Source organism: Miscanthus floridulus, chromosome 1 (assembly GCF_019320115.1).
Source record: "Miscanthus floridulus cultivar M001 chromosome 1, ASM1932011v1, whole genome shotgun sequence".
Classification (NCBI taxonomy): domain Eukaryota; kingdom Viridiplantae; phylum Streptophyta; class Magnoliopsida; order Poales; family Poaceae; genus Miscanthus; species Miscanthus floridulus.
Window position 1 is genome coordinate 75,816,916 of NC_089580.1, and position 27,725 is coordinate 75,844,640.

The following is a 27,725-nucleotide window of genomic DNA, read 5'->3' on the forward strand; positions in this document are numbered from 1 at the left end:
GACATGAATTCCTTTAATTTCCTTTTTCTTTTTCAAAACACGAACACAAAAAGGTTATATACATGTATTCCACTTATCCCCGTAGACACACATACATATTCTGGTAATCTAGGTATGGGGCACCTCGATGGGTTAGGTAGATACATTTTGAGATAGATAAAATCACCACATATATCTATCTCGATCACTATATACATGACTATCCATTCATTAAAAGAATAAATAGTTGTAAATATTGCCACACCCATGTGTTGAGATAAAGACTCGAATTCGAGTGGACATGTCCCACCACGAGAAGTTTCCAGCGGAGCTATCAACTGAATGCATATACATAGGATAGGAGTGTACCGGACAATAATGTAATTATAATAAGAAGATTGATTGCTCAAGTAACACGGAGAATTTTATAAGCAGACCTAAAACTAAGTATGAGCTATGTGTTCTTATACTCCCTCCGTTTTTTTAAAGTTCACATTTGGTTTGTCCTAAGTCGAATATGTGTATCTTTGACCACTGATTTTAAAAAATTTATATAGTTTCATGTAATATGATTTATATTTTTAGATTTATTATGAGAAAAACTCTCATGATATATAATTCATATATTGTGAAACTATAGGGATTTTTAAGAACGGTTGGTCAAAGTTTGCAATGTTTGACTTAGAACAAACCAAGCGTGACACTTAAAAAAATGGAGGGAGTATGCGTTAACACGGCAGCTAGCGTTGAATTTTAGCTCGGTACAAAGTTATTATCACTCCCCTCTCAAAAAAAAAAAAGTTATTATCACTCGCTTTTACCGGCAGAGATTAGGGAGAGCCTAAGTCGTCAGTGATATGACAGCGGCAGTAACACAAGGGAAAGGACGAAAAGTACAGCGGATACTTGACGACACTAGCTAGTAACAATTGGCCTCTCGATCGCGGTAACTAATAACTATGCGATCAGCTAATCAGATTGACACACCGTACCGATGTGGTTTGGAATTTCCCAAACTGATTCCATTTCTAGATGGATGCATCGATCAACCAGTCGTCTTCTAGCTAGGCCGGCAGGATCGGAAAAGCCCACCGTGTGGAACGTGGAAGCGCTGATGCCATGAATTGCTCCCAAGTCCACCGGCGACTTGCTGGGTATAGATTGGCACTTTGCACGGTACTGTCACGTGCAGTTTTCAACTCTCCTAGCTGCCACAAGTCAAACGCAGAGAGTGACCCCCCACCGGTAGTCAAAGTACTGCTCCTAGTAGACCCCACATTTGGCGCGGCGCGCATGGGAACTAGGAAGGCGCCAAGAGGAGATCATCAATATTCGCGGCCGGCCCCACCGGTCGACGACAGTACCATACGATACGATGCTGCCAAAGCAACATGCAACGGCATGCGAATTGCGCAACCTGTTTGGGGGAAAAAAACGAGCAGCAATCAAGTAGTAGTAGATGCATGCCTAGCCCTCGATGTCACAATAATTGGATAAGATAAGAATAGATCTAGAGGGCCTTGCATTGGCACGCCGATTCGCGAAAGCTACAAACGATCGTCACAAAATACTTTTCAATGGTGACTTCAGTTGATCCTTCACAATCACGTACGTACTACGTTCGTCTAAATTACAGTCCGTTATGCGTAATAATCAAACACGAGCCGATCGAGAAACGGCGCATGGAAGCTCTCGTCATGGCGCCACCGCCGGCACCGGCTCCGAGTGCACTCTGGCCGTGACGCCGATGGCCTCCGTGGACTCCGCCCTGTACGAGTACCTGCAGCTCAGCGCCACGAACGCGGCCAGGTTCGCGGCGGCCAGCGCGGCGAGGAACGCGTAGTAGAGGTCGAGGCGCGACGCGTTGAGGTCGTCGGTCACCCATGGCGTGCCCCTCCCGGCGGCCGTCACCCGCGCCACGGCCGACAGGACGGCGCTGCTCAGCAAGCTGCCGACGCCGTACGCCGTCAGGGACATGGCCGTGCCGAGGCTCTTCATGCTCTCGGGGGCCTGGTCGTAGAAGAACTCGATCTGCCCCACCACCAGGAACGCGTCGGCGGCGCCCATCAGCACGAACTGCGGGAGCAGGACGAGGATGGTGAGCGGCAGCGGCTCGCCGCCGGCCGTGGCGCCGTGGCTCCTCGCGAAGCTCAGCCTCCGGCTCTCCACCGCCGCCGTGGTCGCCATCGTCACCACCTGGAGGACCAGCCCGGCGCCGATGCGCTGCAGCAGCGTGATCCCGCGCGGGTTCTTGGTGCGCCTCCGGACGGCGGGGACGAGGGCGCGGTCGTAGACCGCCACGCAGACGAGCATCGTCAGCGTGACGACGGCGCCGAGGCTAGCGGGGGGAACCCGGAACGTGCCCGTGCCGCGCCCGACGCGGCGGTCCAGCGTCACGCCCTGCTTCACGAAGAGCGTGCCCACCTGCGCCATCAGCGCGCACGGCACGAACATGGTGGCCAGCAGCGGCACCAGCTTCGCGATCTGCTTCGTCTCCTCCACCTCAGTCACCGTGCACAGCGGCGTCCATCCGGAGGGGGAGGCGTCCTCCTCCTCCACCTTGACAGCCGCTTTGTTCAGGAACCCCATGGAGCTCGTTGGGTTCACGTGAAACCTCTTCTTGCTGGTGTAGTGCTCGGGCTCCAGTTCGTGCAGCTCGGTCAGGTCCCCAGGAACCGCAACGCGGCACTTCCACACGGCCGCGCAGACCACCTTGCCCATTTTCGTGATCGGGCTGCCCTGCGGTAGCTTGTGCCGGTACAGCGGCGTGCCGGCGAGGAAGACGGCGACCGAGGCCGCGAGCGCCAGCGTGGGCACGCCGTACCCCCACGACCAGCTCACGCTGTCCTGGAGGTAGACGAGCACGGTGGTGGAGAAGAGGATGCCCGTGAAGACGGTGAACATCCACCAGTTGAAGAAGGACAGCTTCCGCAGCCGCTCAGCCGGGTGGAAGTCGTCGAACTGGTCGGCGCCGATGGTGGAGATGTTGGGCTTCGTGCCACCGTGTCCCAGCGCGATGGTGTACAGCCCGCCGAAGTAGACGCCCAGCTGCAGCGCGGATGCGCGTGGGCAGGTGGCGCCGGGGTCGCAGGGCGGCGGCTTCAGTGCCGGCACGGAGACCGCCAGCGTCAGCAGCAGCATTCCCTGCGTTTGATTCGGCAACAATTCAGACGCCATAGAACCTATGCTGCGTTTTCGTGGTCAGCCCATTTTGCAAATGGCCCTCCAATAGCCCAACAATAATGATAGTGACAGCTAAAGCGGATCAAAAACGCCGAACGGGTAGCGTTGCGGCCCAGATTCTATGTAATGGGCTTGGGTTACGCGTAGGTTGGGTCAAGTCTCGGTAGGCCTTACCAAAAGGCTTACTTGGGCTATTGCTTTTGTGATTCTAACTATTTAGGCCCAAGTTGCGCCCGCAACAACTACAGCTATAATACAGTAGCTCTCTGAATGATCCTCCAGAAAAAAAAAAGTAGCTCTCTGAAATCTGTATGTTTGTATGAAGTTTTCTACAGAGATATCATATTTACTGTTAATATAAACTGATAAGCTTCTATTGAGTCATGCTACCTTCATCCCAATTTTGTTCTAAGTTAATTTGTCTAAAATTTAACCAATTTAATACAAAAGACTACTAATAATCATATTATCGAATAATTATCATTAGATGAAATACTCCCTCTGTCCCGATGACGCTTTTCACTTTTATATATATATATATATATATATATATATATATATATATATATATATATATATATATATATATATATATATATATATATATATATATATATATATATGCCCTGTTCGCTTGACTGATAAGCTATGGCTGAAAATACTGTTGACTGATTTGTTGTGAAAGAAAAATATTGTTCGTTGGTTGAAAAAGTACGGCTTATAAGCCAAGCGAACAGAACGATAATGTTTGATCATTTGTCTTATTCAGTTTTTTTACAAATGATAAAGTAAATAAGTCATTATTAAAGTGTCTCTAATGATAAGATAAGTCATAACAAAATAAATAATATTTATATATACAAAAATTTGAATAAGATTGTCGGTGTTTTGTCGACCGACTAGTAAATTTATACGATTGTCACGCTGCTTCAGGAAGACGATGATAGCATCCAAAAGACACGAGAAATTATACGGGTTCAGGGCGGAGCCCTAGGTCCAGTTTCAGAGAAGATCGAGTGCGCGTTTCTTGCTTGAATGCTCTGAAGTTCTTACAATATGGGGTGCAAGAATGGTGGAAGAGGTAGGAGAGTAGAGCTAGAGTTAGAAGATGGACTGCCCGAATGAAGGTTTCGAGAGTCCGATGCCTTCGATGGGTGCCCTTATATAGAGTCCGGGGCCGGGTCACATACAAAGAAGGAGGTTCTCCCGACCGAGGGGTCGTGACCCTGAGGGAGGGAACCAAGCTAACTTGCTTGCAAGGAACACCATCTTGTCTTGGTGTAGCGCACGTCCGGACGTGGTTGTCGTCATTGTCTTGCGCCCACGTAGCGGCATGGGGCGGCATGGTGCTACTGTGCCGGTTGTGGTGGCACTGTAGGCATGGCGGTGATTCGCCAACTCTCTTGTGCGACGTGGTCTTGCCGTGGCCTTCGTCATCACCTCCTGATCATCCGGGAGCGTCATACGGGAGTTGGTAGCTGTCCCTAGGTCATTGGTCGCCTTGCTGCTTGCGGAGCTTGTGGCCACGATCTCAAGCTCCGGGGTCGTGTCCTTCATTGGCTTGGATGGCCTTAAAAGTCAAGGCCACCGTCGTAAACCCCATCCCGTAGTGGATGAGGTCGTACACCCATCTCGTCGGGCCGTATTTGGACGTTGGGTCACCGTACTAGCCGCCACTGCTTGGTGGTGTTGTCTTGTCTTCGCTGCGTGGCGCAGGGGTGGCGTCTGACCGGACAGAGGGGACTGTTGTCCCCTCGGTCCTTGCGGGATTAGTGCGGCGTGCCTACTCTTATCAGAGCAGGTGCTCCTAGCGGAGCCCGATCTCTCCCCGTTCCTCTAGGCGGTTGGGACAAAGGAGAGGTCGTGTGGCGTTGCACGACGTGCGGTGAAGGCAGAGAGAAGAGGTCATGGCCAACCCTTGCCTTAGTGCTTGGCCTAGGTCCACATAGCTTAGTTGGGTCTCGGTCGTTCGGGCTTATACCGGCTCATGTACTGTGGGCCGTCCGAGCGGCTAACTAATTGGTGTCTTGAGATACCTGGGTTATCATAACCCCGACAAAGATGAACAGTCAAACATGACATCTAAGAAGTAAAAAAACATCATGGCCTTGTTTAGATGAGTGTTAGGAATCAGTATTCGATACTGTAGCACTTTCGTTTATATTTGACAATTATTGTCCAATCATGGTCTAACTAGGCTCAAAAGATTCGTCTCGTAATTTACAATCAAACTATGTAATTAGTTATTTTTTATCTACATTTAATACTCTATGCATGTGTCCAAAGATTTGATGTGATGGAGAGAAAGTGAAAAAACTTGGAATCTAAACAAGGCCCATGTATCTTAGGACGGAGCGAGTATATGTACTGGCGTCATAAATGTTAACCATTTTCTATGTAAATTTGGTTGTAAATTTGGTAGTTTGACTTAGGACACAACTTAAACATTAAATGTTTTTCTTGGACCATGGAAGTATTTGACATACTTCAGCAGTACTTTTCGGCGAATAAATAGTATTTTGTTATCACAACAAATCAGTATAAACAGCAGTATAAGATAAATTTCAGCGAAGCGAACAAGACCTTAGTACTTCCAAAAGTAGTCATGAAGCCAACCGAACAGTCCCATCATCGTAAACCTCAAATAAGTTCCTTTCTACTAATGTTAGTAGAACAAAAGCATCTGATGCGCTTTTTTTAGAAAAATGGAAGGCATCTGATGCTCTGCCTTCTGAACCTGTAGCTTACAATGTTGCTCACAGAGAGTAGTTGCTCATCAGCTGGATGGAATGGATTTGTCCTAACAAAGTACTAACAAGCATTCAAGATGTAATTATTGCGCAAGCATGACAATAAAAGACTCATTTATTGCAGGGCATTTTTTTTCCAAATTTAACAGGAGGTTCATTCCCATCACTGTTTTTCTAGGATACACAAAAACATGGGACACCAAAAAAAAAAAAATCCAACGGCTAGAAATAAAGAATCCAAGAATTAACTTGCGAACGGTTTATTTTTTAAACGCACTGTAATGGCATACAGATTAATGAACGTAATAACTAGTTAGTGAGGACTCAGGAGGGGTAATTACTAATTACTAGCGATGACGTGCATACCAGTAGGTAGACGGCGGAGCCGGCGACGAAGGTCCAGTAGCGGCCAAGGTAGGCGTCGGCGAGGAAGGCCCCGAGGAGCGGCGTGAGGAAGACGGTGCCCGACCAGTTGGTGACGTTATTGGCGGCCTGGACGGTGCCCTGGTGCAGCCGCTCCGTCAGGTACACCACCAGGTTCGCCGCCACGCCGTAGTACGCCATTCGCTCGAACAGCTCGTACACTGCATATGCATGCGTAGCATAGTCATAGATCCATGGCCCATGGGCACGCGAAGCAAATCCCGGCGGCGAAACATTGCCGCCGGCCGGCCGGCCGGCCGGAGAAACGAGAGAGCGCCGCTAGCTGACTCTGAATCTCTCTGACGACGAAAAATGTACAGTACAAGTACGTACCGACGATGAAGGTGCAGGCGGTCCAGCCACCGCGCTTGGAGCGGAGGACGGGGTTGCCGCGGAGGTCGACGGAGCCGTCCTTGGTGTACTCCCCTCCTCCTCCCCCTCCCTCGCCGTTCTCCATGGCCGCACGCAGGAGCTGGCTCAAGGCCAGAGGCGACTGGCGAGGAGAGCCTAGACTAGAGCGAGCTCGGTCCTGCTGCTGCACTCGCTGCTCAAGTGTAGTGCTGTGCCGTTCTCTGGGCTCTGGCTGAGCAGCTGGAGGGAGTACTGATGCGTGCATTAAATTGTGTAGCTACGCGTGCCCTCCTACCGCTCTGCTCCCCCCTGTATGTTTGCATTGAAGGCATTTACTGTGCTATGCGATTCTGCACCGGCATTTACCACGACGCCCTCCCTACACAACGACGACGACGATGAGCAGCGAGCACGTAGAAGCGTGCCCGGACAACGTACGGTAGTCGAGTGATGACGTGCAGCAGGCCAGCAGTGCAGGGGCACACCGTGTTTGTGCCAATGCACCCACCCATCATCTCAAGTGCGAAAACACACCAGCAGGAACTGGGAAAGGCAACGGGGGATTCGAATATCTATGATCGCTCGCCGATGGATGCAGTTCGGTGGATGCGCGCGCGGGGCTATCGGATTACCAAACATACGAACAGAAGTAGTTTTTCACCGACCAGCATTCACAACGGCCCCGTTCACGTGCCTTAAATTTGGCTTGATCCACTTTTTTTTTATCCGAAACAGAATTTTTTTCTCACAAATTCCTCCAAACCATCCAAATTCCTCCACAACCATACCAGCCGAACACCCCCGACTTCACAAGCCAATCTTATTGATCACTCTGTTGACAAAAAGAGTCCAGAGAAGTTGCATTCATATTTGAGAATCAAATAAAAAAAATCAACTTTGGATTAATATGTATAAAATTGAGCAAAACAAGTAAAAAAACCGGCCTTGCCGGTTTGGATTGCCCCGTTGCACATGCAGCTGAAGACCGACCGGTTTTGACTGGCTATTGACGTAGCTATTTTAGAAATCGACATGAGCCGATTTTGGCTGTCCAAGTCTAATTCAACTTAAATTAGATGGAAGCTCCTCTGATCTTGTGAAAAACTTGCAGATTATATCTTGATAAGATTTTCTATTGAGATAAAGACACAACCCTCTATATCCATATATCAAATAATAACCACGGCCGATCAAAAATCAACCTACTACTACTTTCTATTACCTTTAGCTCTTCTATCAGGGCTTTTCTCGATGAGATTCATTGGCGTTTTAGGTGACCTTGTAGATTCTAGTGGTACCATGTTGTGCTCCTCCTCGATGGGTCTTTTCGAGAGGTGTTTGTGGGCTTTTTGGGCAAGAACGGGCGTCAAATTTGGACGGTCGGCCTCACTATTTTGATCTCTCTCTCCATTGCATGCTTGGACGTGTGTCTTGTATGGCGTGGCCCTTGTTGCTATGTGACCTAAATCGGCGTGAACACACTTTTTTCGAATTCGCTGGAACAGAAAGCGATAAGATCTACTAAAAAGATGTCTAAAGACAACGTCAAAAAGGTAGTGATATGACCGATACAAAGAATCAGGACAACATCTTCTTGCCTTAGGGCTTTGTTTTCCCTCCTAAACTTTAGTCTCTGTTACATCGGATGTTTAACACATGCATGGAGTATTAAATATAGAATAATTACGAAACTAAATGCACAATGGAGATTAATTTACGAGACAAATTTTAAGCCTAATTAGTCCATGATTTGACAACGTGGTGCTATAGTAAATATGTGCTAATGGTGGATTAGTTAGGCATAATAAATTCGTCTCGTGAATTGTTGAGGGCTTCTATAATTTGTTTTATTATTACTATCTGAACACTCAATGTGACACCCTCATATAACATCCGATATGACACCTTAAACCTTAAACCTTAGCAAACACTCCTTTGTATCCAGAGAAACTTCCCGCGAGCTTCGCTAGAAGCTGGAAGCAAAATTCCATAACTACCGCGAGTGCATGGTCATCGTCGTTCTCGTGAACCGCTGCACTCGGGTTACTTAACCATACAAGTGTCAAGTGGTCTCTAAACTATATTTTTTTAAAAGAACGAGGAAAAAAATCTTTCACTATTTTCCGAAATTGAAACCGGGAGCTAGCCATGGTAGATTTCGCATGAGGCTCCCACAGCCTTCTCGCCTACTGGCTCTGTCTCCTGCTACTATCATCCCCAGCCCACCTGGTGTTGAGCATGGACCTCGACAACCATGATGATTTCGACGCCGACGACAGATTCTCTAGCAAAGTGGCGCCGGCACGGTGCATCAACGGCAACGGCTTCAGGGGGGTCCGCAAGAAAGGGGAAGATCAAGTTCTATCAGGAATTTCTCATAGGTAATCCTAGTAACATTGTTATGCTGTAATTCTAACATGACTCTTAGGGTCTGTTCGTTTGAACTTATTAGCCGACTTATCAGCTAGAATCTACACTACTTTTCTCTAAAAAACAGCATCAGTCGGCTTTAATACCAGCCGAACAGGCCCTTACATTGTAACCAGGAGACTTGCCTCTTGAGCTATATAAAGGAGGGCAGAGCTTCCTAGATCGGTACCCAAGAGGAACATAGCCCACAGTCTAAACCCTAAGCACAGGGCGCAATATACTTTTTCACCTAGACCAGAAGTAAGATGCTATTCCGGCGGACCAAACTAGTATAAATTGTTGTCTCTGCGTTCACCGTCGAGTTCTGCATATGTCGAAGCCTACCAACCATGGTCCTGGGTAACCCCGTGACGAGTTATCGGTCATCAAACACTAACAGCTAATGCGCTAGACAGGGGCTTTCAGCGTAATTGCGATTGAGAGCTCGGCGAACCTGAAAATCAACATCTTGTTCTCGCTGGGATCCTACGACTCGGAGTTTTCTGTTCCATGGTGGATAATCGGCTAGTCGGTGTCTCTGCTGGCGTCAAGACCAAAGCGGAGCCAAGTCCAGATTGGATCAGAAGTTGGATTATCTCGGCGATTCAAAGACGGAACCGACGCTCAGGCCAACAGAAAGCTACCTGTTGCGGAGCCGAGGAGAATCGGTCGTACTGCCGTTGGTGGCGATGGAAAATTCATGCTGCTGCACATGTCTCGAACTGAGATCATCACCGTGCGGCTCCAATTTCCAACTCGTCTGCTGTTTGTCTTCTCAAGATCAATTTGCTGTACACGCGAATCGTGACGTCCAGACTGAACGAGCAACCAAGCAAGGGACTCGAAACGAGCAACCAAGACATGCAAGCTAATTGCGGAATCCTGCTTCGACTTGCAACGTGACTCCGCGCACTCGTCTGAGTACAACTTCGTGCACCCGTCCGACTGCATCAAGCAAGCCGGAAGCAAGCTATCCGACTGCATCAAACTATCCGACTATTATTCGACTGCATCAAGCCAGAGACGAGCAGTCCGACTGCATCTAGCCATCGAGCCCAACTCCTCTACTCGACCATGATCCAGCTAAGCTATGCTTTAATATTTTTATAAATATTTTTTAATATTTATATATCTCTAGATATTATACATGTGCCTCCGCGGCTATACCATACTATAAAATTGTGTTACTGACTACTCACACAGTTCCACGCTAGTAGTCGGGACGATATGCGCTCCACACATATTCTCTTTTTTCGTGGAGCGCCGACTACTCTAGTCTTCTCTTGATGGTTGTACAAATACTTAGTAGTATGAACTCACATTTGTAAAGCACTATTTACTCGCATGGCTCACATGGTCACGGTCATGCGGCGTGTTCGCTGGTTGGTTTTTGGGCTGGTTTAGGTTGGCAGGTGCTGGTTTGTTGTGAGAGAAAAACACTGTTGACTGGTTGAATAAGCCTAGCTGAAACCAACAAGCGAACAGGATGATGAACCTCACAACCATATGCCGGAGATACAAATGCTTATAAATACGGGGTTAACTACTCGGGGAATTTACACAGCCTAGCAAGAGGTGAAATTTTTTACATGTATTTCATAATACCGGAATTTGCTCCTAACCTATTGTTTTACATGCATAGGACCTACTTCCAACTTGATATCTTAACATCAATAACTACAAAAATTTATATATTTATCTTACAGGGGATGAGATCTGGACCATGTGACCGGGTGAGCTACGCGCCTCCCCAGGCTTCCTTGCTCGGTAATAACGTCGCTGGGCATATGTACTCGGGTTTACGAAACATCTACAACACCATGCGTGCCTGATGATGCAAGCAAGCTAGTCATTGACTCATTGGCAACTTACACGTACATCAACACAACGACACATACGTGTTGCTGTACGTATTCAAGGCGGACCAACAGCCCAAGAACCGCTGGGCCTTCAATGATTCGACTTCATACTACTTGGCATAGGATGCCGGCTTTCAGACTCTGGCTCTCAGACTTCGGCCGACCAGCTACAAGCAAGACGCACGGCCTACAACAACATGCAAGATGACGACAAGCTATTAAGAGATTTAAATTATACATACGTACATACTCTCACTACATCTACTCGGATGCCACACCACTAAGCTCGAGGGCTCAGCCATTATCTCTACCTACTCGGCTTCACTCGGATTACACTCGGGGGCTCAAATTCAAGGATAGTAGACTAAATTTACAAGTATTCAACCACTTGGCTACAAGCACTAATTGATCCTTGTCTTCGAAAGATTACTCGGCTGCATCCTTGAGGACGTCTTGGAGCAGCGAGGATCGTCGAGCAGAGATTGGTGATTGTCTTCGGTTCCGATCGTGGTGATTACGAGGGGTTCTTAACCTTTCCCCGATAGAGAGCCAAAAGGTACTCTAGTAAATTGCTCATGGCTTACGTAATTCTCATCTTATGTTGGTTGTGCGGCACCTTATTGAGGGTTTGGCGTGTGATACCAATTAACGCGTGAACCTCCAAGTGAGTGAATGGTCACAACGAGGACTACTTGACGGCAAGCAAGTGAACCTCGATAAAAAATCATTGTGTCATCATTTGATCCCGAGGTGATTGGTCTTCATTGGTATTCATTCTTGTGATTGATTGGTTCATTCCTCGATTCGGCGGTATAACTATCTTGCTCTTCTCTTTACATTACCACAAACTAGTTGTCAAGCCCTTTAGTGTAGCTAGTCGTGAGAGCTTGTTAGTTTGGTTAGTGTGACTCTTTAGTTAGCCTTTGAGAGCACACTAACTTAGTGTAGTGACATAGCCATTGTGTGGATAAAAACTATATAAACTAGAATTGTGGTAGGTGGCTTGTAATTTTATTAGGCTAGCGCAACACTTGCTTCGCCTTATAATTGTCTAACCGATTTGCTAAGTGTTGTTGTAGAAATTTTTAATAGGCTATTTACTCCCTCTAGCCATTAGGACCTTTCAGTAGCCCCGTGATGAATTGTCGGTCATCAACACATGCCCAGATGATTATTTGTAAGCAAACGTATTGAATCATCAAAGTCAGGTATTTGGAGCATGCTAATCAGTTGGGGTTTCATAGTACCTGAAAGGAGCGTACTTGATCTTTGAATATTGATTAGATCTCTAGCTTCATGATGTTGCCCACGACGCCACAAAAGCAGTAGCGGAGCCAGAAATTAGACACAGGTGGCAGGCAAGAAAGATTCCACCCCATAGGCCCATACTATTTACCCACACGGTGATTTGTATGTATTTTTCACCAAATTTCTCACTCTTTATAGATGCACTAGCAGATGCCCGTGCGTTGCTACGGAAGAGTCTCAATTTTTTCTACGCAAAAGAGTATAAAAAAGAAGAGCTCTTTTACAGTGGTTGGGGGTACTTCTTGGTTCATCTTAGTTCCTAAGTAATTAATTAGCGCTAATTAATTTTATAAGTGGAAGGTTAATAGGGTAATTGCAGCTCCCCTCCCCCAGCTCCCCTCCCCCACGTGCACCCGAACCCGCACGCCTCGCCCACGCGTAGCCGAAGGACGCGAGCAGTTCCGTGGACGCGAGGCTTCCCTGCCCTCGGCCTTAGCCTCGCCCTCGACCTCGCCATCGCGCGGCGCCGCCGCCACCGGCCTGCCCTCGCCACGTGCTAGCCTATTGTCCACTCGGACGACACATGAGAGTGGCGGCTTAGTTCCTATCATGTCAAGGCTAGTGATTCACTCTGGCGAGACACGAGAGAGATTGATTCACTTCCTTCCACATTAGGCCTATGACTCCACTAAGACGAACATGAGAGTGTCGATTGAGTTCTTATCGTGTTAGCGTAACGAGTCTGCTCAGTCAATACGTGGAATGTAACAGGCATCTTAATTTATTTTTGCTTGTTGATTAATGCCATATCAAATCGAAAAAAATATCCACAAATCATGTGATTGGCCAAGTTGAAAAAGGAATTGATGATCTATCTGGAAAATAAAGGAGAACATGTGATTGGCCAAGTTGAAAAAGGTATTGAAATTGAAAAGAAAATCTTTCTGGAAAATAAAGGGAATAGAATAAAAATTTAAAAATAATTTGACCCATGCAGATCTCGAGCCTGCGACCTTAGTACGACGCTCTATCCAATTGAGCTATTAGGTCAGTATGATTTATTAGGAACTGACCACATATTCATTATCTAGCGCGTAGTATTAGTGCCTTGTGCCCGGCACATTGGCCAAATCACTTTTAGTCAAGATAAGAGTTAATTAGGATCTTCATCCTCCATCTATAAGCACAAATGAGGAGGCTTTGCAAAAGGTAGTCCATTAACGGTCTCACGGCAAGAAAAATAAAACAACTGGAGATTTTTCCACCAGCCATTCCATACGGTTTTAAAGTGCAGATTACCAAGACCGTCGCTCGTTCTGAAATGAAAGTAAGATACAAATACAATTTTAGTATCAACTATTCCAGTGATGTCACGGATGGTTTCAAGCAAAAATCGGCGCTGTACATAATTTAGCAGCAAAGGACGCTCTCATGCCAGCGAACAGCTGGGGCGGCGGGATCTCATGCCAGTGGCGGTGCCTCTCACACATGCACGCCACCCATGGGCCGCTCAGCTTGGGCATCCTGTCTCCCCTTGCGGGCTTACATGGGCCGCACGGCTTAGGCGGAGGCAGCCTCTTCATTTGGAAACTATCCTTGTGGAGATTGTGGCGCCTCCATAATGATAGGATCGTAGCAACCCTGCCTCAACAGATCACGAACCGCATCCTCTCTCTACTTTCTCATCTCTACTTTCTCGTTTTCTGGCAATGGCTACGGCAAAATACAGAGGCCAGCTGAGTCCATCGTCTGGAATCGGCACCATGGATACGACGGCAGATGGAGGCCAGCTCTGTACTCCAATCGGCAACTGGGTTCAAAATGAGTCAAAGGTTACAAGTAGGTGATGCATCCCTATTCCAGTAATTAGATGTATGAATTTGTGTTTGTTCGGGCACTAGGATAGATCGGCGCCCACTTCCAAGTTTGCCCTGTTATTTTCCAACCAATCACTATTGTGCTACATATGAAATCATTCAAATCTAAATAGACATTCCTTATTTGTTGATACAGCATATATCTACCATATACAACAAAGTTCCTGATTTTTTTCAGAAGACCTTCGCAGAGACCTTCACAGAAATCACCTATGGCCTATACATAAACCTGCTGAGCTTTTGGTTCTGCTGAGCTTTTGGATCTAAATAAACCTGCTTAGCTTTTGGATCTACGTCTCCCCTGTTTAGGCACACAGATACCCAGTCATGAATCGAAGAAAGGCCAGTAAGCCTGTCCGAAAAATAATTAAGTTTGAATTTTTGCAAATAGAAATTGAAGTACTGAACAGAATGGTCAAGCATCATAGATAGGAACATTGGTAATGAATGCATAAACATGTGGAAAGTGTGTGCGCTAAACATCGTGCGCAAGGAAACATACCTATCAGCATAACCATATCCGCTGCTCTTAGTTGCTGATGATGGAGATGATGCAGTGCTAAAAAGATAACAGAAAGAAGTACAATTACGGACTGCTCACACGATAGCTGTAAATCATGACATAAATAAATGAAATTCACCTGCTAGGGCTGGAAAGATTTTTAGAATCGTCCTTCTCTACAAGCACGAGATCAAGCTTGTCAATGTTGACCTCAATTGGCTCTAATTGCACATTTGATACAGATGGTAACTGCAGTGGTAAACAAAAGAATTCAGTTACCAAAACTAACAAAAGTAAGGTTATTATCCACACTGTGAGGCTGTTGTTAACTGCAACTCAGGATTCACTGCAAATTGAACGCCAAGTGTCAAAATCTAGCCGAGATGACCCCCAGGCCACTATAATTGTAAAACATCCAAACTAGAAAAGCACCAAACCCGTCCTTTACGGCCGTAAATGCCATAATTCTGAAAACAGATAAAAAAATTAACACAAGTGCAGCAAATGTAACATGAATGCGGAGCTAATACAAAGAATAACTTCATGGAACCATCGTGTTACCACAACCGTGACTGTACAACTCTAATTTGCTTAGCTGAGAAGACAATCTATCGCGATTGACAGTCAGAATCCCAAGTTCAACGCAATTACCGCACTCTACTGCCCACGAAGTACAACTAGAGTAGGGGGGAAACAAAATTCACCGAAACATATCAAACGTTGGCAACTTGACTGCAGCGTGGCCAAGCATCTGCCACCAATGCGGCCCATAAGCCCCGACCCCCGAGAGAGAAACAACAAGGCAGCTGATATACAGAGAGTTACAAGCGGGAGGGTGGCGACATCTTATCTTACCGTGATCTGGAGCTTCCCGACACGCGCTGTGTCGACGGCGAGCGCGGGAGGCAGCCCCAGGCTCGCGTGCAGTGCATCGCCATTGATATCTGGGACGCCCGCGCTATGATAGTTAGAAGGATTAGCATTCCTTTTTCCAGGCACAAACATTGCAGCGAACTCTAAATGGTGGAATAAATTTAAGACAAATAAACAAGAACCAAGATATGCAAAGGAATATAGTAAAAGGGCACCAAAATGCTGAAATATAGGTAAATAGCATGTTGCATCTCCTTGACGGCGAGCCCCTCCATGTGTTTCCAGTAGCAGGTTAACAATCCCTACTTGCACTGTCATTCCATCTGCAAAAGAATTGATCTTTACAAACTGAAATCTATAAAGTCAAAAGATTAACAAAAGATTAACAAAGTCTGGAAATTTACCTATGCCCTGCTGCTATCACTGTGGTAGAACTGCTATTCCTCGCCTGCTGTTGCATTGCCGCTATCCCTGAAAATAAAAACAGACTCAGTGAAACTCTATAATTAGTGAAAACCTATTTTTGCACCTAACCAGATTGCAACTGCAGCATTCATTATTAACATTTCTTATTCACATCATTTGATGCAGTTGACAGTGGTACCATGGTTCATACTGAAAAAGTGCAGGGAGGGACCAAGAAACAGGTAATTTCCATATCCAATATCCGGTTTCTATTTTTGTGCAAGTTGCCTTTGCATTGTTAGCAACTTATCATTGACCAACTGGTTGCTGCAGAAATATATGCATTTAATAAACTCAACTGTGAGTTTTGTAAACGCTGTAAAAGCCTTATCGAGCGACCACAAGGATGCTATTAAGTCTATGAGATTTGGGGGGCTGCTTCGTATGCCAGGGACGTGTCTCAGAAGACAAATGATTGACAAAATTGCAAACAGATTCAAAATCAGCAACCAATGCTTCTTTATATGTGGTCAAAATGTTTCAATTTATCTAGAGGATGTCAGGGACATAATGGGACTCTAGATTGAAGGCATAGATGTTTTTAAACATGTAAACCAAGAGGAGGTCAAAGATGAAGACAAAAAAGTGGACATTGAATTGATGAAGAGGTATGAAGATGCAGACCACCTTCTCACGATAAGCAAGTTGAAACAAATAATGATGCAATCTGGCACTCCGGATGATGACTTCAAAAGAATATTTGTCTTGTTCATAATTGGTGTCATTCTAGCACCAACTGTGAAGCCCTATGTTAAAGCTAATTATCTACCCGTGGTTAGAAAAGTATCAGACATTCCGAAATTTAATTGGGGCCAATTCACTCTGACCCATTTATTAACCTCATCTAATAATTATATAGTTAAGAAACGAGCCAACATACAGGGCAATTTGACTTTGCTGCAGGTCAGTTCTATAAGCTATAACCACCTATCATGGAAAAAAATAGCGGGCTATAGCGGCGCTATAGCCGCGCTATAGCGGTGGGAGAAGCCTGCCGCTAAGCTATTGGTCTTTTTAACGCTATGACGACTTTCGCCACTATTTGCCGCTATAGCGCCGCTATTTGCCGCTATAGCGCCGCTAAACGCTATGACATTTTTCTACTTATTAATTATCATTTGCTACTAATTTGGTATTTTGGACGGTTAAACTTTCTTGAATTATGTTGTAATATCATTTGGTATTTGGTAATGTTACCTAGAATTGTAGAACCTTAGAAATATATTTGTGTTCATCAAATTTCATATTTACCATGTTTTTTGATTAATTATTGGTGTTTTTCATGTTTTTTTTTATAAAAACGGTATCTGGCATAGCGTCGCTATAGCTGCATAGCTTCTGGAAAAAAAAATTGCCGCTATTTTCAATAGCCCGCTATTTTAAACAGTGCCACCTATAAACATTGTTTACTTTTGGTCTTATGTATTTTTTGCATTGTGTTCATAATTTTGGTACTGGGAGCGCGTCATTGCGTACACCAAGTACGGGATCAATTACGAGATAATCCAACCACCACTGATGGCGAGGTGGACTGAAGATAATGCTGGTCTTCGATGGCATGCTTTTAATCAGGCCGGCCTAGATGGAGGAACTGTAAGTTTCGAAACATACCATCAATATGCTGTTGTTCATATGCATACTTCCTAACTATCTTATTAATTGTTTCCAGCTTATGACGCGCACTACTGATCAGACCACCCTGCAGCAGACCACCAAGTCAAAAAAATATAAAAACAGAAACATCAATGTCAGAACAAGCGCCAATACGTGAGGAGGGTCTAAGCAACGAACAAGTATGTATGACACCTATTTATGTGCACAACCTCGTTTGTGTGCCTAATTCATTCTTTCCTATTTATGTAGAAGCAATTCCTTGAAGAATGGGCGAACGACAGCCAAACGGACATTGCACTAGCAATGGAAAAAAATTATGGATATAGACCACAAATATGATAGAAAAATATTATCACAAAACGAGGAGTTAGCTAAGATTAGAAAGGAGAAAAGGCTGGACAATAGACTGGAAGCTAGGGTGAGCAAGATAGAAGACGATACTGCAGAAATAAAAATGGATATCAAGGTAACCAGCGTGAGTACTCATTTTCGGTTCCCATCCGTGCTTCATTGTCTAACACAATTTCTAAAAAAATAGAAAACACAACAGGTACAACAACAAATCCTTCAGCTACTACAAAGTATTGTTGACCCATCTACGCCAACATCTGCACAAGGTCAGCCGTCTATGGCTACATCTTCGTAAGTTCGGTTATCTATGCCTACATCTTCGCAAGTTCGGTTATCTATGCCTACATCTGCACAAGTTCGGGTATGCAAATGTGGCTTCAGTTGCTTTGTCTAATGTTGGATTTGATATTTTGGAATTTAATAAAAAATATCAACTACAGGAATCAGCATAGATACTAGTCAAGAAGTCAGCACCAGGTGGCCCACTGCATTTCTCCCATGCACTGGCGAGAATCAGTGCTGAAGCACATACTGGAACAAAAGTTAAGATGGAAAAGAACACGCAGCAGCAGAACAACCCCTCTACACAACACCAAGGCGACGCCTCTACACACATCACACCAAGGAAGCCAATTGTCGACAATGATTACAAAGTGAGTCCAATAGACATAGAAGCCGTATGCTTCGTAGTAATGAGTTACGACCATGCTAAGGTTGTACAAATAGGTGACCATGTTCTTACAGCCAAATAGCTATGCCCTAATTTCACAGATGGCTTTATAGTAGATGAGGTAACCTGGTAAACTGATTTCAGATCCTTTTTGTCCACAATAACATGCAAACACCTACTATGTACTAATAACTCCACTCTTTGCAGGTCATAAATGCCTATGTTGATTTCAGCAACGTGGAGACTAAAGAGGCATCATTCATAACAACTTTCCAAGCCAGAAAGTTAGCTACAGATAGTCCGGGTGACCAACGCCTGACATTTAAGAAGTTAATTGCCGACAAATGTGTTTGAAGGCATTTGGTATGTAATACTAATTTTGTTTGGACACTTTTACTTGACATTTGCATTCAGGATAATATCCGTATTTATTTTTTAAAGTTTTGTCAATTAGGACGGTTTACTGTATTTTTGGTAATCTCTATTGCAATTATTGTTTTTAGGTTTTTGTGCCTATGCATATAAACAAAAACCACTGGGCTCTCTTTGTGCTAAATTTTATAAAGAAAGAGGTCCAACTACTTAACTCCTTAGCCTCAACCCGAGATGAAAACCAAGAGAAGGCGTTGGTAAGTACAACGTAACACGTACCACCTATTCAATTACAATTATAGTTCGATCAAATTTAACATTTATCTCACCATCCACTAGGTGGAAAGCATATAAGAATGTATTGATTCTTCGGGCAATGATGGCTTGGTTAACTTGCGCGCCTGGAAACGAATTCCTTATCATAACATACCGCAACAAACAGACGGGTACTCCTTTTCCCTTTTCTACATTAATGTTCTACTTCAATTACTAATTCTTATGTTCGTTGCAGTCATTCATGCGGGGCGTTCATAATATTTTTTATGCTGGCATGGGATGGAGAAAAAATGGCCTTTCATTTCACAAACGTGAGTCTTACAATCCTTGTTAATTCCAAATATCTACAGACTTATTCAATAATTGTTATATGATAGTGTACTATTTTCACTTGTATAGACACAAATGCAAGGATTTAAACGGAGAATATGCACGAGGTTGCTCCTTTTTTATCACAGCATGAGACGACAACAATCGTACCAAAATCCTATCACGGTCTAAACTTTTAATTCATATTAAAAATGATCCAGATGCATCAACTTATACCAGACTGTACAAAATATGCTGGGTCTAACATTTTTCTTGATGATTCTTAGGAGGAAGAGTACTATGCAAACAATCCGGATGAACAACGCCAACATGAACAGGCCGAAAATTCAAGCGATGTTCAAATAATAGAGACTAAAACTCCAAACCCTGAGGCCAGCACGAAAGAAGGGAAAGGAACGAAAGGAGGGAAAAGAACGAAAGGAACCGGATGTGAAAAAGGAACAGGAGCTCAAAATAGGAAAAGAGGACGACCGCCAATGAAATTAGTTGTCAATACTCCTCCTACTGTCGCAGATGAATTTAGTAGCGAATCTATCGCTAAACGGGTTCAAAGGGCCAAGCATCCAGAGAAACAACAGACCAGCCCTTTTAGGCCGTTTTAGAACTAATGTGCTGTCTATTTAGTAAGTTATATTTGATCTTTAGTTTGTCCAGATGGCTAGAACGATGTGTGTTCAGACCTAAACGATGTGCTGAACTAAATTCATGTGTGTTCAGGCGCAAATACTTAGTCAAACATTTTCTTCAGCAATTCCTGCAAATATTTCCGGCGGTAGACAAGGCTACCCTCTACAACAAACATGTGCCCCCATGGGAAGAGGTGTAAGTAGATGCAAAACGTGCACAATCGCAAGCAACACAGCTGTATAAGAAAATATATTCCCAGCACAACTTCTAAGCTGTGTATAATTCCAGTGATACATTCAAGGCAAACAAAGTACTTCAAGCCTTTGCAGCTTTTGCTGGGGCATGATCACACTTTTGGTCTGGAGCTTGACCACAGTCTATACCATGCTCCAGTTCCACGGTAGCCTTTTCTACAGCGGGTTCACATCTTTCAGATTTCTGGTACAGTTCCTCAAGCTTCATTTCAGAAGCAACCTAAACAAGTATAACCGGTTTGTCAAGTTTCCTAACAACGACATTCATGATACAACTGACTTGGCTACAAAAATAAGATGGAAAACTCAACCTGAGAACAATATAGGAACATTGTTGTAAACTACCCTCAAGCTAATTTGGGCAGTGGCTAAGAATAATGGAATAAATAAATTCATTCCTTACCGTTCCAAGCAAGCATGACTCACTGGAGCTGGTACCTTCTGTGTCAAAGATCACTTGATGTGAAGAGCTCCGAGATTCAGGATGCTTCTCTTCTATTCAAAGATCCAATAAAATCATCACAAAATTGCATCAGAGAAAGAAATCATTCAATCTGTTTGTTGAGAAATCCAAAGAAGCTTCATGTTTGAGTTGCATAATTCAGTAAAATTAAATAAGCAAGTACTTGATCTGTCTTAAAATATCAAACAAGCTAACTATATAATTATTTTCATCTACTTATCTTCAACCAAGTAGCTACCGCTAGTACGTTATTTCAGTTGTATGCGGTCTCGGAAGCTAACCATTGTACGCACAGCAATGTGTTTAGGCTCTATGGGCTACAGTATTGACAATCATTGGCGGACAACTGCTAATGAAAAAAAAGAACACACAGACAGTCAGTTATGAGCCAGCCTGCCCTGACATGGTACCAATCTACTATCGTATTGTCCACAGATCATATCATACATTCAACCATGAATTTAAGAGGTCTGCTACCAAGATAGTGCCAAAAGATTCATTGCAGACTCATGACACAATACAAAGAAGTTTGCACTTGCATAGAAACTGCATCATGATGAAACAGAATGAAATAGTAAGCATAGTATAAAATGGGAAAGAGAAGGTCACCTCAGTGGCGGATGTGGGATGCGGGATAAGGGGGGGCTAAAACAACAGAGATGTTGATTTGCACGAAGATTTAACGGTGAAATCAAGCTTTTGCTACAGTAATTAGCATTGAAATCAAGAAATTAGGGGGGCTGGAGCCCCCCAGCCCCCCCTTTGGATCCGCCACTGGGTCACCTCATCTTCCTAACAACATTCGCCATCTCCTCTCTCTTCTTCTTTGCTCTCTTGTGAGTACCAAGCTTCCACTTAGCCAACTTGAGTGCACGCTTGTCCTTCCCAACTTTGAGAAGCTCAGTGATGCATTTCTCATAGGGAGCAAAACCAGCAACCTCCCTAATCAAGCTTCTGACGAATGTCACCCTCTTGGTAGCTTTCTGAAATAAAAGGGCCATGACAAAGATATAAGACCATGATGCTAAAAAATAAAAATAAGAAGTCATTAACAACCAGAAAACATTAAGAAAAACTAAGATAGCATCATGTCAAAATTCCATCAACTGATTCAGGAAGTTGCATTTAGCGAGATGTTTTAGAAACAAAATCAAAATGTGACTTAGCTTATATGTCATGTCTCGCCAATAAATATCTGCCTCTAGAACTAGCGACATGAAGTAATGAAATCCTCCGATTGCCAAAGGTGAGATGAGACATGATGATCAGTATGAACTTTGGGGTTGCTTATTAGTTACAGTAATGATCCTGGTATCATTTTCACAAATGTTTTTAAACTATAGTTTTGCCATTCCCAAAGCACCACACCTAGCTTAGTAGACTGACCAATTCAGATCATTCAGCGACAAACTCACATTATGCCTCAATTTTACAATCCAAACCAGTCATAATGTAAATTAGGTAAAACTTCTGCTTAGAAATCATGTGCTAAAAAGGTGCATTTAGTGAGAAGTTTTAGAAACAAAATCACAATGTGACTAAGCTTTCACGTTATGTCTCACCAATTAATATCTGCCTCCAGGACTAGCAACTTGGAGTATTGGAAAATCTCCAGATTGCCAAAGGTGAGATGAGGCAAGAAACACAACAAAGCCGTTTTAAAAAAAAGGACTATTCAATGTACAAATGTTTCTACGCCCATAGTTTTTTCGTCCAAAAGCAACAGGCCTGTTTGACCTAACAATTCGGATTATTCAATCATCAAACCTCAATTATCTAACATTAATGATACACCAAAAGTAACATTGCAGTTCAAATACGCAAAACCAAGCAAGTCATCCACTAGAGTATGTAATCCAGCAGAATCCACCATACCAAAATGCCAATCTCTTACCAAGTCAAAAATAAATTATTGCACAAAACAGTCAGCGTTCTTTTATGTCCAATACACAAATCATAAATTCATAACCTGCAATTCAACTAAGATATATACAAGAAGCACAACACAAAATAGCAGGATTTTGCTCCTTTAGGCTAGATTACACCTACAATTGAGATCGCAGAGCAGTATTAAGAGATCGGAGACTTCGGAACGGATATTCTTACCCCTTGCGATCGGACGGGTGAAGCGGCAGCACTCGCTTGGTGACGACGTGTCCCTTGTTTATGCCAATAAAGAGACCTGACTTGGCCTGCGTCGGTGCCATGGCCGGTCTCGTGCTAGCTCCGCTGATCTAAAACGAACGCAATCGAAGAAACCAAATCGAATTAGACACAAAATGAAGCTGAGATGAAACGAACGCATTCGAAGAAACCAAATCGAATTAGACACAAAATGAAGCTGAGAGACTTGTAGCTTCGGGTGCAATTGGGATTGAAGACGACGCTTGAGGTTACCTGAGTGGGGCGCGAGCGAAACCCTACGCCGCAGGGCCCGGATCTCGCCTCCTCCACCGCCATCGCCGGATCTACGCGGTGCCGGTGTAGGAGCCCGACAACCCTCCTCGTCCTCCTCCATGGTGTCGATCCCCGCCATGGCTGCTGCCCGGACCGCCGCGTCCGCGAGCGCACTTCGCCGCCAGCACCCTCCCGCCAGCGGGGACGCCCACCGCCACCACGAAGGGGAGCGCGGACGCCGTCGGGCCGGATCTCGCCTCCTCCACCGCCATCGCCGGATCTACGCGGTGCCGCCGTTCACCAGGGACTGGTGAGGAGGGATGGTATGCCGTGGAAGCCGTAGCCCTGCCCTCGCACTCGCCACCGCAGCCACTGCCCTCGTCCTCACCCCGCCCGCCGCCACAGCACACAGAGAGAAAGAACAGAGCGACTGAGAGAGTGGGGCCGACCTACGTTGGTCCGAAGAGAATTATACGTGAAAAGACTATAGTACTTCAATCATCCCTACTACTCTAAACATTATTTTTCTACCATTGATTTACTGTTCTACCCTCAATTACGTAAAATAATTTCAAAAATAGAAAATTTCCCATTTTTTTTCATGTGCTAATCCCACTTTTTTCATGTGCTGATCCGATCAATTTTAGTATGCACCCGGAGCGTATAGTCCCATAATTTAGTACGCACTTGGTTCCTCCCGGTACCTCTTAAATTGGTTCCTCTTGGTTCCTTTGCCTTTTTTAGCCGTCGGATCGGTACTCGTGAGCCGTCCATTTTATGACAACCATTGAAAAAATTCTCAAAAAAGAAACTACATGTAAATATATCTTTGAGATCTCATTGAAATAGAATGTCAAACAACAGACAGGACACCTGAAGTGCTAACCAGTTGATATTGTCCAACTCCAGTTTTGGCCTGTGCATAGTTCACAAATTATGGCGAGGTCGCTTTACACCCACAGCTCTGTACAGATTCGTGGATACCTTGGAATACCACGATATTTGAGGATGGAATTTAATTAGCACCACGGGAAAAGTGTTCTGATTATCTCCTTCCCTAGCTATGCAATTTGACCCATCTTCCTCCATTGCCCTGTTCGCTTGGCTGATAAGCTATGACTAAAAATACTGTTGGCTGATTTATTGTGAGAAAAAAATATTATTCGTTGGCTGAAAAAGTACGGCTTATAAGCTAAGCGAATAGGGCGCATATCTCCATTGCCTGAAATGAAATCCAACGATAGAAATCATGAAACATAAATCCTGCCCGCCACCACAAGCACCCACCCGAATAAAAGTAACTTTTTGACAGAAGTGTCAATGTGGTCATGTAGTCATGCTTCACCAGCTGTGACACCATCATCCTGCCTAACATTGTGGCCGCCTGCATTGATCGATGATAAGTAAGGTACCTTACATCCTAACAACTGATACAAATATGTTAGTTGCACAGATAATAGGAACACAGAAAATGAAATTGAAACATGGTGTAATATCAAAATTTTCAGCTTCATTGACATAGGATCCAGGATACTGAAACTCAATCAGTTTGGCATATCAAAATGAAATATGTTAGTTGCACAGGAACTGTTTGATGAAATGCCCAACCGAAATAATGTCGCCTGGAACACGTTGCTTATGGGGTATTCACGCAGCGGCAATGCTACCCAGGGCTTGCGTCTCTTCGACAAGATATGGAACGGCTGGGCTGACCTGTGATGATGCAACACTCTGCAGTCTGCACTCTTGTTGATGCTTGCAACGAGCTGCCCCACCCATCTGCTGGCTATGCAATTCACAAGATTGTAGTGCAGAGTGGATGGAATGCAATGGCCGAGGTCAGTAACTCCCTGATTTCCCTGTATACTAAATTCAGTTTGCTTGGTGATGCCATGCGGATCTTTGAGTCCATGGAGGTGCAGACCATTGTATTGTGGAATTCACTGATGGGTCATGAAGCTTGGTTATGTAGAATAAGCCACTTCTCTCTTCAGAAGTGTACCTGAGACTACTGTCATCTCATGGACTGCAATGATCAGAGGACTTGCAAGGAACAGCTATGCTGATGAAGCACTCACTCTATTTGTTTGGCACATGAACACATCCATTCGGATGACTTCACATTTGGGTCTGTGCTGCATGCTTGTGCTACTGCGGCAAGGATGGTCCACTGTAGGGTATTCCAAAGTGGGTTTGCATACTACTTGTATGTGGCCAACTGCTTGATGGACATGTATGCCAAGTGCGGGGATGTGGAGGACTGAAAGGTGGTACTAATGTGTTCAGTGCCATCGTCAACGAGGACCTGGTCTCATGGAACACAATGCTGTTTGGATTTGCTATAAATGGATGGGCCAACGGAACACTGGTGGTGTGTGACAGTATGAAAGCCCGGTGATCAGACAACTGTCAACTTGCATGAAGGAGATGAATCTCTAGGTGGCATCATGATGAAATGAGATCAAGCTCTGAGGGTTATTTAATACATCATGTTTTCTTTTATGCGCTTGGTGCATTACTAAACAAGCTTACCTTATTTCTTGCTTGTTAGCCATAACATGTAATTGCTTATTGCCCGTAACATGTAGTTCTTCTCGATTGATGGAGCACACATGTAGCACCAATAACATATGTAACTAAATGTTTAATGATATCAAAATTTCTAAACTGATTTGTGTTGGTTGATAAATGTATAATTCAAAAGAGACCACTGTGACATAGTTTATAGTAATCATCTACTTTTTGATAGGCATTTGTGAGCTTACATATGCCATGCTTAAGGTTCTAATCATATAGAAATCTATTTGAAGAAATTTATTGTCCACACTGATTTCTTTAATATATGATCATTTTCATACAAAATCTTCTCTTTGTATGTGTTCTGAATCGATGTATATCTTTTTTGTTCATATTATAACTAAATAACAATTGCTGAAAAACATTATATTTTGCTATTGTCATGTATAACACATTAACACATGTGCAAAATTGAATTACCATGATCTTGATTTTGGCTTGGCTACCAAACATATCATGGCATTTTTGTTGCTTCCGTTAAAACGCATGTCATGACATTGTTTTGTTCCTGTTGCAACGCACGGGTATCATCCTAGTTGTTAAAAAAAATAGTGCCCTGAACCTTGTGATTATCAGGTGATAAATCATAAGTTGTTCCAAAAAACATAATAATAATGCAGGTAAGCTTTCAGTCCTGTAAACAAACCTAAGGACCATGTATATTGCTACTGGAAATTAAAATCCATCAATTATAAAGCTATTCAACTTTAGAATACTATGGTAGAAATTAATGTATTTGAGTACTGACCATAAAATCGTAGAAAGAAGAGTAAAATTTGAACAAATATATTGAATAGAGCTAGCTAATTGGATTGCAAGTGCATTCCTGTATATTGAACCAAGGTGTAATGCAAGATAAATATATATGCTGAGTCTAATTTATAGGAGAGCATACCTTTCATAGCATCAAGAATGTCTTGGATGATGCAATAAGAGGAAACATGCATTGCCATCAGGTAAGAATTTAGCAGATCCCAAAAATGAACCTCATGCTCGTAGCATCAGCAGGTGGCTTTGTGCATCCAACATAATTCACAATAGCGAGGCTTGCAAACAACCATATCTAAGGAAAAACGAAAATACATCTGTACTTTCAGACAAATAAGTTTCAAGAAGATGTATTTAGTAAAACAGTTCAGCTATTATGGCATCTTAAAATTGCGGGAGTATCTTTTGCACGTTATTCTTGGTCTTTTCTCTCTCATATGGAATTCACCATTACAAAACAATATATATGAGGGGACTATTAAGCATTATATGACAAGATACATAACAGTTCTCTCCTTGATAACTTGGGCACTCATCAAGTTGCACTTTATTTATGCTGCTTCCGTGTGCCACGAACAGAAATGACACGTGAATTAGTTTACACACTGGAAAACTGTCCGCAGATTGACAATAGCTTCGAAAGATGTATTCTGTAATGGCTCATTAGCTAATCTAGAAAAATCAATAGAATCTCAAACACAGTTAGTCAGAGGCCTGTTTTGGGGCCTCGCGGGATTGAAAAGAAACAGGAACAGATCTAGAAACTCTTCAATTTGGCGCAAATGGAGCACGACCAAAATAAATCAAAGGGAAGGAGAACATTTCATTGTAAGGTAAAAAAACAAACTAAAAATTCTATAGATATTTTATGCATAATGTACCTAGACTAGAGTATTTAATTCTACAGGACCATATGGGTATTCTCAATAGTGCAGTTCCTAGTTTGGTCAGTAAATTAGTATTGACACTCATTTAATAATATATATTGTTTAGGGAAAAAGTAGAAACAAGATTTTTGGCTGGAATCAGATCAAATCGAATTGAACAGCTATCTTCGGAGCTTACCCCGTGATTACCGTCGATGGTGCAGTTCTCTAGACCGTGAGT

The 27,725-nt window shown here is 43.9% G+C and overlaps 1 protein-coding gene and 2 long non-coding RNA genes across 4 annotated transcripts; 1 reads left to right on the forward strand and 2 right to left on the reverse strand.

Moving 5' to 3' along the window:
- Window positions 1-1,500: 1,500 nt before the first annotated feature.
- On the reverse strand, window positions 1,501-6,897 carry LOC136487340 (protein NRT1/ PTR FAMILY 5.2-like). The gene is made up of 3 exons (XM_066484503.1): window positions 6,669-6,897; window positions 6,279-6,496; window positions 1,501-3,123 (listed from the first exon to the last, which is right to left on the reverse strand). Exons 1-3 carry the CDS (start codon window positions 6,790-6,792, stop codon window positions 1,675-1,677), a joined length of 1,791 nt encoding a protein of 596 aa, XP_066340600.1. The 5' UTR covers window positions 6,793-6,897; the 3' UTR covers window positions 1,501-1,674.
- Window positions 6,898-17,373: 10,476 nt separating this feature from the next.
- On the forward strand, window positions 17,374-20,109 carry LOC136487349 (uncharacterized). 2 transcript variants are annotated; one of them, XR_010767226.1, is made up of 11 exons: window positions 17,374-17,512; window positions 17,589-17,712; window positions 17,783-17,999; window positions 18,072-18,245; window positions 18,325-18,537; window positions 18,762-18,917; window positions 19,058-19,183; window positions 19,266-19,372; window positions 19,438-19,513; window positions 19,602-19,697; window positions 19,799-20,109. It is a non-coding gene; the product is annotated as an uncharacterized lncRNA (long non-coding RNA). The 2 variants fall into 2 exon arrangements; XR_010767225.1 differs by having other exon boundaries at window positions 17,589-17,999.
- A 1,393-nt stretch (window positions 20,110-21,502) lies between these two features.
- Window positions 21,503-23,889, reverse strand: LOC136487358 (uncharacterized). The gene is made up of 3 exons (XR_010767227.1): window positions 23,274-23,889; window positions 22,983-23,110; window positions 21,503-21,859 (listed from the first exon to the last, which is right to left on the reverse strand). It is a non-coding gene; the product is annotated as an uncharacterized lncRNA (long non-coding RNA).
- Between the last annotated feature and the right edge of the window lie 3,836 nt (window positions 23,890-27,725).

Excerpts from the sequence above, each read along its gene's own strand:
- LOC136487340 (XM_066484503.1), bottom strand. The coding sequence starts at position 6,792 with ATGGAGAACGGCGAGGGAGGGGGAGGAGGAGGGGAGTACACCAAGGAC. Across the intron at positions 6,497-6,668 it reads CGCCTGCACCTTCATCGTCG|TGTACGAGCTGTTCGAGCGA; the intron begins GTACGTACTTGT and ends ATGCATATGCAG. Across the intron at positions 3,124-6,278 it reads GCTCCGCCGTCTACCTACTG|GGAATGCTGCTGCTGACGCT; the intron begins GTATGCACGTCA and ends AATCAAACGCAG.